We start from the raw sequence: 14,610 nt of genomic DNA on the forward strand, positions 1-14,610 counted from the left end.
GACACAGAGAAGCTAGGTAACCCAAACAACGTCACCTATCTAAAAAGGGGTAGACATAGACCTCAACCACAGGCAGTTTGCTCCAGATCCCAGGCCCTGAACCACATTAATAGGTCTGGAAAAATGTCTGACTTCTCATACATCTGCTACCATTACTACAATTACAATAATTTTTTAGTATATGAGCTAGATTCTATTGCCTAGTATCTATTACCTACTAATGCATCCTTGCTATGCCTATCTGCCGGCCCAGGGATATTTCAGTTTTGGAGTCTGGTGACCTTCTGACTGTTTTTTATGCTCCCAACCCTTCAAACCCTGATGCACTATTGGATTGAGGCTAGACATATGGAGTGAGCACACAAAACAACTTTGTAAGCCTCAGTAACTTTTTTCCCCAGAAACAAAAATATTTCTTGGCTGCTTCACTGAAACCTGAGGTTCTATAGGTAGCTTAAGGAGAAAATTTAGTCACTATTATAGTGGGTTGTCACCATCACCTTCTGTTCTTTTCACATTGATCAACTGAACACTTACTGTTTTATACTGATAATTTTTTTTAAAGATTACATGCTTCTCCACATATTTGAGACAAGGCAATGGTCACAAGCAGATCAACCTCTAGACAATGATTTTAAAGAATTCATTCAAAAAAGGCAAATCCAATGTATACATTCAAATTTGATAGAAAATTGAACCTTCATAATTCATTTTGACTCTTCCAAAAAAAAAAAAATGAGCTTTGGTGAGTCAATAGGATCACCTGAGACATCTATGCTTGGATGTGTTCCTCTAAATTTAGTGTATTTTTCCTCACTGCATTATATTTTAATGATTAATTTCACACCCTTTCATGGTACTCTAGCTCCTGAATCGTGCATAGTACTTTGAGGGAAAAGAAAATTCCCATGCATGATGAAAGATGTTACTGATTAAAGTGTGGTGCATATATGAACTACATAAAAGGTGAAAAAGCTTGAATGCCACTATTCTATATCAAGTAATATTGGGCCAACTAAGCTTAGATTAAGGGGAGTAAATGTGAGGGTTTGACCTTCTTAAATGGTCTTAGTTGAAACAATTCACGAAATTAAGCTGGTCGTTAATGTTTCACTGGCATCTTTTTCCTTAGTGTAATATGGTTATGAACTGATTTCATGGACAACTGCGAAAGAGATAGATAAATTCAAAAGCCAAAAGCCATCTGCCCTCTGACATTCTTATCTCTGAAATCAGTACATCACTACTACCTAATACTGTCAGAAACGTACTATTTGACTTAGCTTCAAAAGGCGGGGCGGGGCAGAGGGGGCATTTGGTGAAGTCAAAGTAACAAGGACCAAAAAGGACAATGACATAAATCAAGTATCTTTTACCCTGTGCATGAATAAACATTGGGTTAAATATATCATATTGATCAATATGAAAAAGTAAACTATCCACAAGAGAAACTACAAGTAAATTAAGTAGACATGTCCACATAATATACTTTGGTTCTTATTACTACAGTGGATTTTTCAAACCAATGTATGGAATCTGGAGAAAACACTATCATCCCCCAAACAGAACACAAAGTTCCTTCAATCACTGACAGAGAGAACACAGAGGCAACACAATGGCAAAAAGCAGCTCTTCTGCAAACAGGTGGTTTTAAAATTTTACTTAAGCCACTGAAAGGACTGAGGAAAGGAAAATTTTTTCATTCTAAGGAAAACATAGGCGTGCACATACACACGTTTTACCAGCGTAGGAGACTCAAATTTTAAAAAGCCCCAAACAAAACACAACAAAAAACTACAAAGCAGTTTATTTTAGCTCAAAAGTGCTGACATTGGGTTAGTACGTCTAAAATCACTGTTTGTTATTATATCTGTCTCATCGCATACATAAAGGTCTTAGGGAGAAGTCAAAGGAAATGGTCATGTATTTCAGGGAGGACTTTATTCACAGGAAGAAAGATGACATTTTTACAGAAAGAGAGTGCAAGAGAGAATCAAAAACTGTTGACGAGAGGAAAATACAGTTTATTTTGTATTTCTGAAGGCACTGTATTTTTCATATTTTCAATACCTTATCCCATTCTTCTCTATGTTATTTTCATAAGCAATAATAAGGCTAGCAGGGGCTGCTATAGCTGACACACAGATCTTTATTTCTATACTTTGCAAATATGCATTATTCCGCGACTGGAGGTGGGGCAGCTGACTGGAAGTGTCCGGAAACGCGAAACGCTTACAGGGGCAAAGGGGAAGGTGCGGGATAGACTGCGTGAGAAATGAGCGCTCCTTTGAGAAAATCCATCTCTCTCGAACACTCGTGGTTCTTCAGTCACTGCCACTCAGAGACTTCTTTAACCCCCACTCCGAAGTAAACAGCCAGGTCCCAAGCCAAAGAACACCCCTACCGTCGCGGGCACCCCACTTCCCTCCCTGCCAGCCCACACGGGTCTCTGGCTCCTCGCTCCTCCGCCTCCCCCCAAGGCCTCCCGCGGAGGCAAAGTTTCCCGCCTCTCCCACTTTCCCCGGCCCTGCGGTGGCCGCGGCGGCCTTCCGGGCACCCGCCAGCTGCGTCCCCCTCCCTCCCTAGACGAGCCCGCGCGCAGTCGGTACCTCGATGTCCACCACGTCCTTGCTTAGCACAGAGGCCATGGCGTTGCCCACAGCCTGGAGTCTCCTACAGACGAGCCCAACCCGCGTCCTCAGGCTCCAGCCAGAGAGCAAAGCAACAGCTTGCCCGAGCGCCTGTGGAAATGGAAAACAGAAGGCAGTCGGCGCGGGGGCGGGGCGGGCGCCGGGCGGTGACGCCCCCGGGGCGGGGCTGCGCGCTCGGCCCCGCGGTTCCCGGCGCGCCGCACAGTGGGCCGAGTGGCGGGAAGGAGCCCGCCCCCTGTTTCCCGCCTCCGCCCCCCAGCCTAGCAGCTTGTTTTCCTTCTGCTCTCGGAAAGAAGGGAGGGGGAGAGCGCTAGCTCTGGGGACTGGCCTTTGCTCTGTAAACTGTTAAAGGCTGAGCTAGGTACGTAGGGGCAAGATGTGATTCAAGGTAAAAACAGTCGGCGCTCTAAGTAACTAATTACTCCTTTTCTCTCCTTCCGCAGGAGCCCTGCAAGGTGCAGAAACATTGTCTCATGGGCAGCTGCATCCTCAGAATTCCTCAGGGATAAGATAGTAGTAAATGTTCCTCCGGCCATCCAACAAATAGGCGGGAGCAGGCAAGGTCAGTGGTCTTCTGAGAATTGACAATCCCTGGGGGCAGGGGCGAAGAGAAAGGGGGCCCGGGATACAAGTGAGCAAAAATTTCTACAGACAGAAGCTGCAAGTAGCAAGTCCTGTAGGTGGTACAAAATCAAGGTTGTGTTTTTGCAGTGCAGTACGTTCTAATGTCTATTTTAAAAAATTGTTCTAAAATGTGTAGCTCTTTTGAAGAATTGTTCTTTATGTTTTGTTCTAGAGCTTGCTGGGGAGAGGGGAACGATTTCATTTAGAGACAGTCTCAATCCAGAAAATATTCTCCTCATCTTTGAGTGTATCTGTACTCCAGACGTCCCTCCTTTCTCCCTCCATCGTCCTCTCTTCTCCTGTAACTCGTCCTGCTTACTTCTGTTAAGGCTTTTATCACACTTCTTAGTCCTCTTGGCTAGATAATGAGCACCTTGGATTCTAGTATTTCCTCTTTATCATTATTCTTTCAACAAATATTTATTAAATATTTTCATTCATTCAACAGATATTTAGTAAACATTTTCAATTACCAAACACTGTGTTAGGTGCTCTGCCCATAGTCTTCAAGAAGACACATCAGTCTCATGGAAATTCTACTCAGAGTAAGGAAGTGAGCAAACTAATAGGAGACTGAGATGCCAGCTTGGAAGATTAGAGGACTAGAACAGAATGACTGGGGTGTAAGTGTTCACTATCTTGAGTGGTTGGGAAGACTACTTTAAACAGACCATCAGATTACCGTTCAGAACCTGGATAGAGGCTGGATACATTTTTCTTAAATCTAATAGTATATTAAGAGAAAGTAGAAAGTTACATAGAAACCTTGGACTATTCTTTTTTTTTTTTTTTTTTTTTTTTTTTTTTGCGGTACGCGGGCCTCTCACCGCTGCGGCCCCCACCTCCGCGGAGCACAGGCTCCGGACGCGCAGACCCAGCGGCCATGGCCCACGGGCCCAGCAGCTCCGCGGCATGTGGGATCCTCCCGGACCGGGGCACAAACCCGTGTCCCCCGCATCAGCAGGCGGACTCCCAACCACTGCGCCACCAGGGAAGCCCACCTTGAACTATTCTTGACTCCCCTTTTCTCCCACATTTAATGCATCCCAAGCTCTCAGGATTCAACCTCCTAAATACATCTTGGAACATTTCTTCATTTCTCCTTCTTCACTGCATCCACCAAGATCCAAGCTGCTGGTATTGCAGCTTCTACTCTTACCCCTCTTCCCTCCAGATTGAGCTTTAAAAAGTATCGATTGGCTCATCACACACACACACACACACACACACAGAGCATAAATCTTTCAGTGGTTCCCACTGTATTCAGAATAAAATACAAACCCATAGTGACCTGTGAATAACCTGCTCTTCCCCTCTTCTCCAACCTCACGTAGGGCTACTCTTGCCATGAGTCATTATGTTCCAGCCGCAAAGTAATCTTCCCATTCTCCAACCACTTTTCTCCCTTTACACATGTCCTCCATTCTACTTGTACTTTAGGTTTCAGAGAAACCTTCCCTGACCTATCCCCACCACCAACAAAATTAGACCCACCCTGTCTCTGTTGTTCTCTTTCAGGGCACCCTATTTTTGTCTCCATAGCCCTGTCAGATTTTATTTGCATATTTATTTGAGTGTGATTTGTTTAATATCTGTCTTCTATTTAGAATGTAAGCACCAGGAAGGGAGGGTCCACATCTGGCTTGGTAGCCTACTGAATATTAAGTGTCTAGACCGGGACTGAAACATGGGACCAGGAATACTAGGTGACTGAATGAACTCAGTAAATCCTAAAGTTAGTTTATGCAGTAAGCAATTCATTTTAGAAACTTTAGTTTTACTTTACAGTTTCACTTTACCATATATTCTTCTCAATGTTCCACTTATTCCTGGGAAGTAAAATCATAGTATCTATCAATGATTTTCTAGTTAAAATGTGTCAAACTAACTACTTTTCTTTTCATGGAGTAAAATTCCAAAGTCTGATTTCCTTCATCATCCTACGACCATACCTTACTCACCACCAAAGTCATCTATATCCTCTTTCTTGGAGATATTTTTTATATATGCATACATATATCATACATACATATACACATATTTAGAAGGATAGAAAGAGATATACACATGTGTGCATTTATCCACATATAATATGTATATAATATGATATATATAATTTTAATATGTATGATTCCTTCTCCAGTTTAACCAGAAAGTTTCAATAGTCAATTTCCTGACCGCCAGAGATATGGATTTATGTGTTGTTTTAGGTTGCACACTAATATAAATCTTATCAGTTAGCAATCCATACTTTAGTTGTCCAAGTTATCCTTAAGAGTTAGACACTATATTTCCATTTTGATTTTATGTGATTATTATTCTCCTAAGCCACCATAGAGGATAAAAGCCCAAAATATGCTGTCTTTCCAAAGGTGAGAGCTTCTTCAGTGATACTCAATAATCAAATAGAAAATTTAAATGTTATTTTACCGTCCTCTCAATCTCACCAAACAGATGTATCCTATTCTGAGATATTTAATTAAGGCATATAATCACATTGCTCACATGCCACACATATACTCCATGATCGGTGATGGAATCTAGTAATATTTTAAATCCATTAAAATTCCACATTAAACACAGTTGTACCTGTAAATAATCCAAGTTGTTTAAAGCTTACTGCAAATGCATTCACACTACACTTTTTTAAAGTTGTAAGTTATGATGGCACTTGTCAAGCTGTCCCTCCGTCTAGAAGCACAGTCAAATATCAGGTGTTCCACATTAATTTTTTGTAGGCTTTAGAGGGACAGCATATCAAATAGTGTACAGATTTACCAAAATGCATCTCAGCCTAATAATTTACATTACACAAATGAATATTATTACCATAATCAGAAGGAAGGCTTATGAGTCATCTTTCATTTCTGGAAAGTTATTCAGTACCATGATTTTGGAAACACAATAAAAATTTAGATTTCCATATGCTTTTATTTCCCCTCTTTAGTCTAGAATTAAGCAATTTTTAAAACATTCTTTGGAAGATGATTTTCTTCCAAAAAGTCAGAGCCTTTGATTTAGCATAAAACCTTTTTTCCCCCATCTGATTTTCTAAGGCCAGATTAACTCCTATCCAAACTGACAAAGAGGATAATGACTAAAAATCAATTGGGCTCAAATATATCAAGTATTCCTGCTCAAAAAGATAATAACGTATATATTTGTCCTATTTTATGGAATAAACATGGTATAATTTATTCAGCAGTGTATGCCATGTATCCTATATAAGCCTGCATGTGCACACGCATACACACATGTGGGTACTACATGTATGCATATATATTATGTAATGCCATAAAAATCACAGATAACAAAGAGAAAATATAAATTCCTGTCACAAATTTATTCAATGATTACTTTTTGAATGCTATCGTTTCAGGCCCTGAGATAGGCATTAGTGATACCTCAGTGTATAGTAAAGACAATGTCCTTGTCATCACAAAAATTAAGCCACGAGTTCAAAAACTCATACTGTCACATAGTGATTTTGAGTAAATGATGAATGGGGTTATTATGAGAGTTAAATGACAAAATATGTGATAGTATTTTGTACATTGCAAAACACCATGCAGTGTGACACGTTAAATGTTTAAAGATATGTTTTCCAATGTTCATATTCCAGAAATACACCATTGGGGTATGGTTGACTATGAATGATTTGGGGTAAAATGCAGTGTGAGTTGGAGGTTTATAGACTTAGCCGACTTAAACTAGGGGAAAAATATCCTCTGGAATGAATATTCCCTGAATTTCTGTCATTACCTCGAGGCCTTTTTCTCAGGCTTGTTGCTTCTCTCTCACAATCAAAACTTACCATAATCCCAGCAGCTGGCAGTTAATAGCTGTCTCTTGGTTTTCTTGCTGAGATTTTACTCTTTCATAGTTTCAAGTGTGTTTATATTTGGGATTGAGACAGAACCTTACTGAAATTATTCAGTGTTTCTTTTGGTCAACTGCAGTGGATGTCTGATGTGCCTCACAGGTTCCCACCCTTCCCTGCAAGTTAAGACTAAGGTACTCATTCTCACAGCTGCTGGGCGTGTTGGCAGAAGAGTGACTTTGCTGAGTCACTCCTCTTCGGAAATTGCCCCTGGCTAAAGAGAGCTATTCACTTAAGGGTCATTCCTCTTCCTCGGGTAATGCACATCTAATAACTGATTGATGTGGGACCATAAAGGTTTAGTACTTGCCTAAATTCAAGATATCTTTGAGGGGCCATCCCAACTTCAGAGGTCCCTGGAGGGATCATCTGAGATATTTGTTGGAATTGCCAAGAGTTCAACTTCTCCCTCTGTCCATCCTGCTTCATTCTCCACTCCCACAGGTCCTCATCCAGATAGCAATTCCCAATAAATAAACTTCCTGCATGCACATTTCTATCTTAGGTCCACTTCCCAGGGGACCTGAGCTGCATTATCACCACTGTATATTATTTCACTGATAAAATATATTGCATGTAAAATGTACTTAATTATCCACGTGTCTGGACATAAAGAAAATTGACTCACATAATAAAGTCTCATCATTTCTTTCAGTATTCTGAGATATTCCTATATTTGTTCATATATTTATTTATACCACAAATAACTATATGCCTAATACATACTAGGTATAGTAAATAACATTAGAGGTACCATGGTAAGCAAAAAAGAAATGAAGTCTCTGCTTATGCAGCTTGCAGATGAGTTAGAGAGATAAACATTTGTCAAGTAATCACACAAAAATATAGTACTTACTATGAATAACAATATCAAGGAAAATATAGAGAACTGTTATATCAGAAGGACTGGGAAATCAGTGAAGGACAACTTGAGTAAATGACCTTGCTGCTAATTTCTGAAGGACAGTAGAAGTTAAGAAGGCAAAAAAGAAGAGATCAACAGCATTCCAGGCAAGGAAATAATCTCTGCAAAGACTCCAAGAACAGTGGTATCCTAATGGATGGGAAAGAAGGCTCTGATATCTGGAGGTCAGGAAGCTAGGTGGAAAGTGTCCCAGAGCGAGGCAGTAGAAACAAGAATGGACTGTGATGTTTTAGTCTTAGTTTAAGATTTTGAATATTATCCTATAAGAAGTGAGAAGTAATGGAAGTTTTTTAAAGCAGTGGAATGACATGATCAAATATGTATTTTGAAGTATCACTCTGATTGCAGTGTATGTGTAATTGCATATTCATATACTCACTTGGGTAAATATGTGAAAGTCAACCAAGGCAAGTGATTTCTGGGGATGGGCTCAGTCATTTCCTCCACATGTTAGCCTGGCTGATAGTCACCATGGTCATAGAAACCAAAATAGTGAGTTTCCTACCATATATTAATGTCATTGTCATTTATTATTTTCTAATAATTAAAAAGCAGATCTTTTTTTTCTTAATTTTTTAAACTTTTTCTTTTTTAAAATTAATTAATTTATTTTTTGGCTGTGTTGGGTCTTCATTGCTGTGCACAGGCATTCTCTAGTTGCAGTGAGTAGGGGCTGCTCTTCGTTGTGGTGCACGGGCTTCTCATTGCAGTGGCTTCTCTTGTTGTAGAGCATGAGCTCTAAGTGCACGGGCTTCAGTAGTTGTGGCTCACGGGCTTAGTTCTCCATGGCATGTGGGATCTTCCCAGACCAGGAATCAAACCCGTGTCCCCTGCATTAGCAGGTGGATTTTTAACCACTGCCCCACTAGGGAAGACCCTCTATTTTCTTTTTAATTGAGTTGTATTTGATTTATAATATTATATTAGTTTCAGATGTACAAGACAGTGATTCAAAATTTTTAGAGACTATACTCCATTTGAAGTTATTATAAAATATTGGCTATATTCCATATGCTATATAATATATCTTTGTAGCTTATTTATTTTATACATACTAGTTTGTACTACTTAATCTTCTAAATCGATTTTTCCCCTCCACCTTTCTCTCTCCCCACTGGTAACTACTAGTTTGTTCTGTATATCTTTGAGTCTTTTTCTGTTTTGTTACATTGACTCTGCCCCAGGATCCAGCCCCACTCACCAGCAGGCAAGCACCAGCTTTGGGACACCACAGAACCCATAGCCAGTGATGTCAGGATCCAGCCCCACCCACCAGCAGGCCAACACTAGCCCTGGGAACCCTAACCCTGCAACCACCCACCCCAGAACCTGGTTCTGCTCACCAGTGAGCCAGCACTAGCCCAGGGAACCTGGCCCCCTCCCCGGGCTTCCACAACTTGGCCCCACCAAAGAGTGGCCATCAGCTTCCACACAAAGCAGGGCCTAGCAACCAGCCAGACTGACAGCAGCCACCCACAGCCAACCACAACAGAAGTACCCATGCAGCCAACAGAGGGGGTACCCCTAGAACACATAGCTGTAGTGACCAGAGAGAAGGGAGTGCTCTGCTGGGACTCAGAGAACATGTTCATAAAAGGCCACTTTTCCCAGGTCAGGAAGCATAACCAAGCTATCAGATACATAGAGATAAAAACAGCAACTTAGGAAAAATGAAGTGACAAAGGAACAAGATAAAACTCCAGAAGAACTAAGTGAAGTGGAGCTAGATAGGCAGTCTACCAGATAAAGAGTTCAAAATAATTTTTGTGAAAATGGTCAAAGATCTCAGAAGAAGAATGGATGAACAAAGTGAGAAGTCAGAGGTTTATAGCAAAGAGTTAGAAAATATAAAGAAGAACCAAACAGAGGTGAAGAATATAATAATTGAAACGAAAAATACACTACAAGGAATCAACAGTAGATGAAATGATACAGAGGAATGGATCAGTGAGCTGGAGGACAAGAGTAGTGGAAATCACTGAAGCTGAACAAAAAAAAGAAAAAAGAATGAAAAGAAATAAGGACAGTTTACAAGACCTCTAGGACAACATAAAACATAGAAATGTTCACCTTATAGTGGTGCCAGGAGAAGAGAGAGAGAGAAAGGGGCAGAGAGCGTATTTGAAGGTATAATAGCTGAAAACTTCCCTAGCCTGGGAATGTAAACAGACATCCAGGTCCAGGAAGCACAGAGAGTCCCAAACAAGATCAACCCAAAGAGGACCACACCAAAGTACATTGTAATTAAAATGGCAAAGCAAAAATTAAAGACAGAGTCTAGATTATTAAAAAGCATCAAGGGAAAAGCAATGAGTTATGTACAAGGGAACTCTCAGAAGGCTATCAGCTGACTTTTCAGCAGAAACTCTGCAGGGCAGAAGGAAGTGGCATGATATATTTAAAGTGATAAAGGGGAAAACCTACAACTAAGAATACTGTACCTGGCAAGGCTTTCTTTCAGATTTGATGGAGAAATCAAAAGTTTTACAGACAAGCAAAAGGAGAAAGAGTTCAGCACCAGCTTTACAAGAAACAGTAAAGAGGGGCTTCCCTGGTGGCGCAGTGGTTGAGAGTCTGCCTGCCAATGCAGGGGACATGGGTTCGTGCCCCAGTCTGGGAAGATCCCACATGCCACGGAGTGGCTGGGCCTGTGAGCCATGGCCGCTGAGCCTGAGCGTCTGGAGCCTGTGCTCTGCAACAGGAGAGGCCAGGACAGTGAGAGGCCCATGTACTGCAAAAAAAAAAAAAAAGAAAAAGAAACAGTAAAGAGACGTCTCTAAGGGAAAAAGAAAAGGCCACAACTAGAAACATGAAAATTACAAAAGGAAAAAGCTCATTAGTAAAGGCAAATATCTGGTAAAGGTAGTAAATCCACCACATACAAAGCTAGTAAGAAGATTAAAAGACAAAAGTAATAAAATCATCTATATCTGCAATAGGAAGTTAAGGGATACACAAAACAAAAAGATGTAAAATATGACGTCAAAAACAGTAGTAGTGAGGGGGCGAGGAGTAAAAATGCAGGGTTGTTAAAATGTATTTAAAATGAAGAGATCAGCAACTTAAAACAACTATATATATATATATATATATATATATATATATATATATATATATATACCTGTAATACATACACACTGAAAAAAGAGAAATGAATTCAAACAACGTTAAAGATAGTAATCAAGACACAAGGGAAAAGAAAAAAATAAGAAGAAAGGAACAATAAAGAACTATAAAAACAACCCTCAAACAATTAGCAAAATGGCAATAAATACATACCTATCAATAATTACTTTAAATGTAAATAAACTGAATGCTCCAATCAAAGACATAGAGGGGCTGAATGGAGACTAAAAAAAAAAAAAAAACCATGTAATATGCTGCCTACAAGGGACTCACTTCAGATCTAAATACACATACAGACTAAAAATGAGAGGATGGGGAAAAAGTATTCCATTCAAATGTAAATCAGAAGAAAGCTGGGGTAGCAATACTTATATCAGACTAAATAGACTTTAAAATAAAGACTGTAATAGAAACAAAGAAGGACATCACATAATGATTAAGGAATCAATCCAAGAACATGTAACAATTTTGAACATATATGCACCGAACATAACAGCACCTAAATACATAAAGCAAATATTAACAGACATTAAGGGAGAAATTGACAGTAACACAATAACAGTAGGGGAATTTAACTCCCCACTTGCATCAATGGACAGATCATCCATACAGAAAACCAATAAGGAAACACGCCTTAAATAACACATTAGAGCAGGTGAACTTAATAGATATATAGATAACATTCCATCCAAAGCAGCATAATATGCATTCTTTTCAAGTGCACATGGAACATTCTCCAGGACAGAACACATGTTAGGCCACAATACGAGCCTCAGTAAATTTAAGAAAATTGAAATCATATCAAGCATGTTTTCCAGCCACAATTCCATGAGACTTGAAATCAATGAAAAGAAAAAAAACTGCAAAAAAAGACAAACACGTGGAAGCTAAACAATATGCTACTGAATGATTAATGGATTACTGAAGAAATCAAAGAAGAAATTTTTAAAAACCTGGAGGCAAATGAAAACAAAAACACAACAATGGATAATCTATGGGATGCAGTAAAAGCACTTTTAAGAGGGAAGTTTATAGTGATACAAGCCTACCCAAGGAAATACAAAAAACCTCAAGTAAACAACCTAATCTTACACCTAAGGAACTAGAGGAACAAACAAAATCCAAAGATAGTAGAAGGAAAGAAATCATAAACATCAGAGCAGAAATAAAGGAAATAGGGACTAAAAATACAATAGAAAAGATCAGTGAAACTAAGCTGGTTCTTTAAAAAGGTAAACAATATTGATAAACCTTGAGCCAGACTCACCAAGAAAAAAGAGAGAAGGCCCAAATCAATAAATCAGAAATGAAAAAGGAGAAGTTACAACAGACACCACAGAAATACAAATGATCATAAGAGATTACTACAAACAATTATACTCCAATTTGAACAACCTAGAAGAAATGAACAAATTCCTAGAAATGTACCATCTTCCAATACTGAACAAGAAAGAAATAGGAAATGCGAACAGAACAATTATGGTAATGAAATTGAATCAGTAATTTAAAAAACTTCCCCAAAACAAAAGTCCACGGCCAGATGGCTTCACAGGTTAATTCTACCAAACACGTACAGAAGAGTTAACACCTATCCTTCTCAAATTATTCCAAAATATTACAGAGGAAGGAATACTTCTAAACTCATTCTGCAAGGCCAGCATTACTCTGATACCAAAACCAGACAAAAATATCACACACACAAAAAAAATTACAGGTCAACATCACTGATGAACATAGATGCAAAAATCGTCAACAAAATATTAGCAAACCAAGTCCAACAATATGTTAAAAGGTTCTTACTCCATGAAAAAGTGGGATTTATCCTAGGGATGCAAGGATGGTTCAGTATCTGCAGATCAATCAGTGTGATACACCACATTAACAAACTGAAGAATAAAAATTATACAGTCACTTCAATAGATGCAGAAAAAGCTTTTCACAAAATTAAATATCCATTTATGATAAAAAAAGAACTTCACAAAGTTTGTGTAAAGGAAACATACCTTGGCATAATAAAGACCATATATGATAAGCTTACAGCTAATGTCATACCCCGCAGTGAAAAGCTGAAAGCATTTCCTCTAAGATCAAGAATATGACAGGGATGCCCAGTCTCACTACTTTTACTCAACATAACAGTGGAAGTCCTAGTCACAACACTCAAACAAGAGAAAGAAATAAAAATAGTCCAAATTGGAAAGGAAGAAGTAAGACTGTCACTGTGTGCGCATGAGATGATACCATAGAAAATTCTAAAGATGCCACCAAAAAACTACTAGAGCTCATCAGTGAATTTGGTACAGTTGCATGATACAAAATTAATAAGCAGAAATCTGTTGCATTTCTATACACTAAAAACAAACTATCAGAAAGAAAAATTAAGGAAACAGTCCTATTTATAATTGCTTCATAAAGAATACAATGCCTAGGAATAAGTCTAACAAAGGAGGTAAAAGACCTGTACTCATTAAACTATAAGACACTGATGAAAGAAATTGTAGACAACACAAATAGATTGAAAGATATACTGTGTTCATGTGTTGAAAGAATTAACATTGTTAAAATATTTATACTACCCAAAACAATCTACAGATTCAGTGCAATCCCTATCAAAATACCAATGGCATTTTTCACAGAGCTAGAACAAATAATTTTAAAATTTGTATGGAAACACTGAAGATTCCAAATAGCAAAAACAATCTTGAGAAAGATGAACAGAGCAAGAGGTATCACACTCCCTGGCTTTAGACTATACTACAAAGCTACAGTAATCAAAGCAGTATGGTAATGGCACAAAAACAAACACATAGATTAGTGGAACGGAATAGAGAGCCCGGAAATAACCCCACTCATTTATGGTCAGTTTATCTACAACAAAGGAGGGAAAAAGATATAATGGTGAAAATACAGTCTCTTCAATGCAATGTGCTGGGAAAACTGGGGAGCATATGTAAAAGAATGAAATTAGAACATTGTCTCACATCATAGACAAAAATAAAATCAAAATATATTAAAGACCTAAATGTAAGACAGGAAACCATAAAACTCCTAGAGGAAAACATAGGCAGAACACTCTGACATAAATCAATATTTTTTTGGATCTGTCTCCTAAGGCAAAGGAAACAAAAGCAAATATAAACACCTGGAACCTAATTAAACTTAAAAACTTTTGCACAGCTAGGGAAACTATCAACAAAATGAAAAGAAAACTTACTTACTGGGAGAAAATATTTGCAGATGATATGACTGATGAGGCGTTAATATCCAAAAACCATAAACAGCTCATACAACTCAATATCAAACAAACAAACAACTTGATTTTAAAATGGGCAGAAGGTCTGAATAGGCATTTTTTTTCAAAGAAGACATACAGATTGCCAACAGGCACATGAAAAGATGCTCAA

General features: G+C 38.7%; 1 protein-coding gene across 2 annotated transcripts in view; it reads right to left on the bottom strand.

The window, feature by feature from the left end:
- The window catches only part of DPYD (dihydropyrimidine dehydrogenase), an 828,512-nt gene extending 825,744 nt beyond the window's left edge, over window positions 1-2,768 (bottom strand). The window contains exon 1 of one of the 2 annotated variants that reach the window (XM_032630437.1): window positions 2,610-2,768. In XM_032630437.1, the coding sequence (XP_032486328.1) occupies window positions 2,610-2,648 (39 nt within the window). In that variant the 5' untranslated portion in view covers window positions 2,649-2,768. The remainder of the gene's footprint in view (window positions 1-2,609) is intronic. The other variant, XM_032630445.1, reaches the window with a different exon arrangement.
- Between the last annotated feature and the right edge of the window lie 11,842 nt (window positions 2,769-14,610).

The sequence above is a fragment of the Phocoena sinus genome, chromosome 1 (genome assembly GCF_008692025.1).
Source record: "Phocoena sinus isolate mPhoSin1 chromosome 1, mPhoSin1.pri, whole genome shotgun sequence".
NCBI lineage: Eukaryota > Metazoa > Chordata > Mammalia > Artiodactyla > Phocoenidae > Phocoena > Phocoena sinus.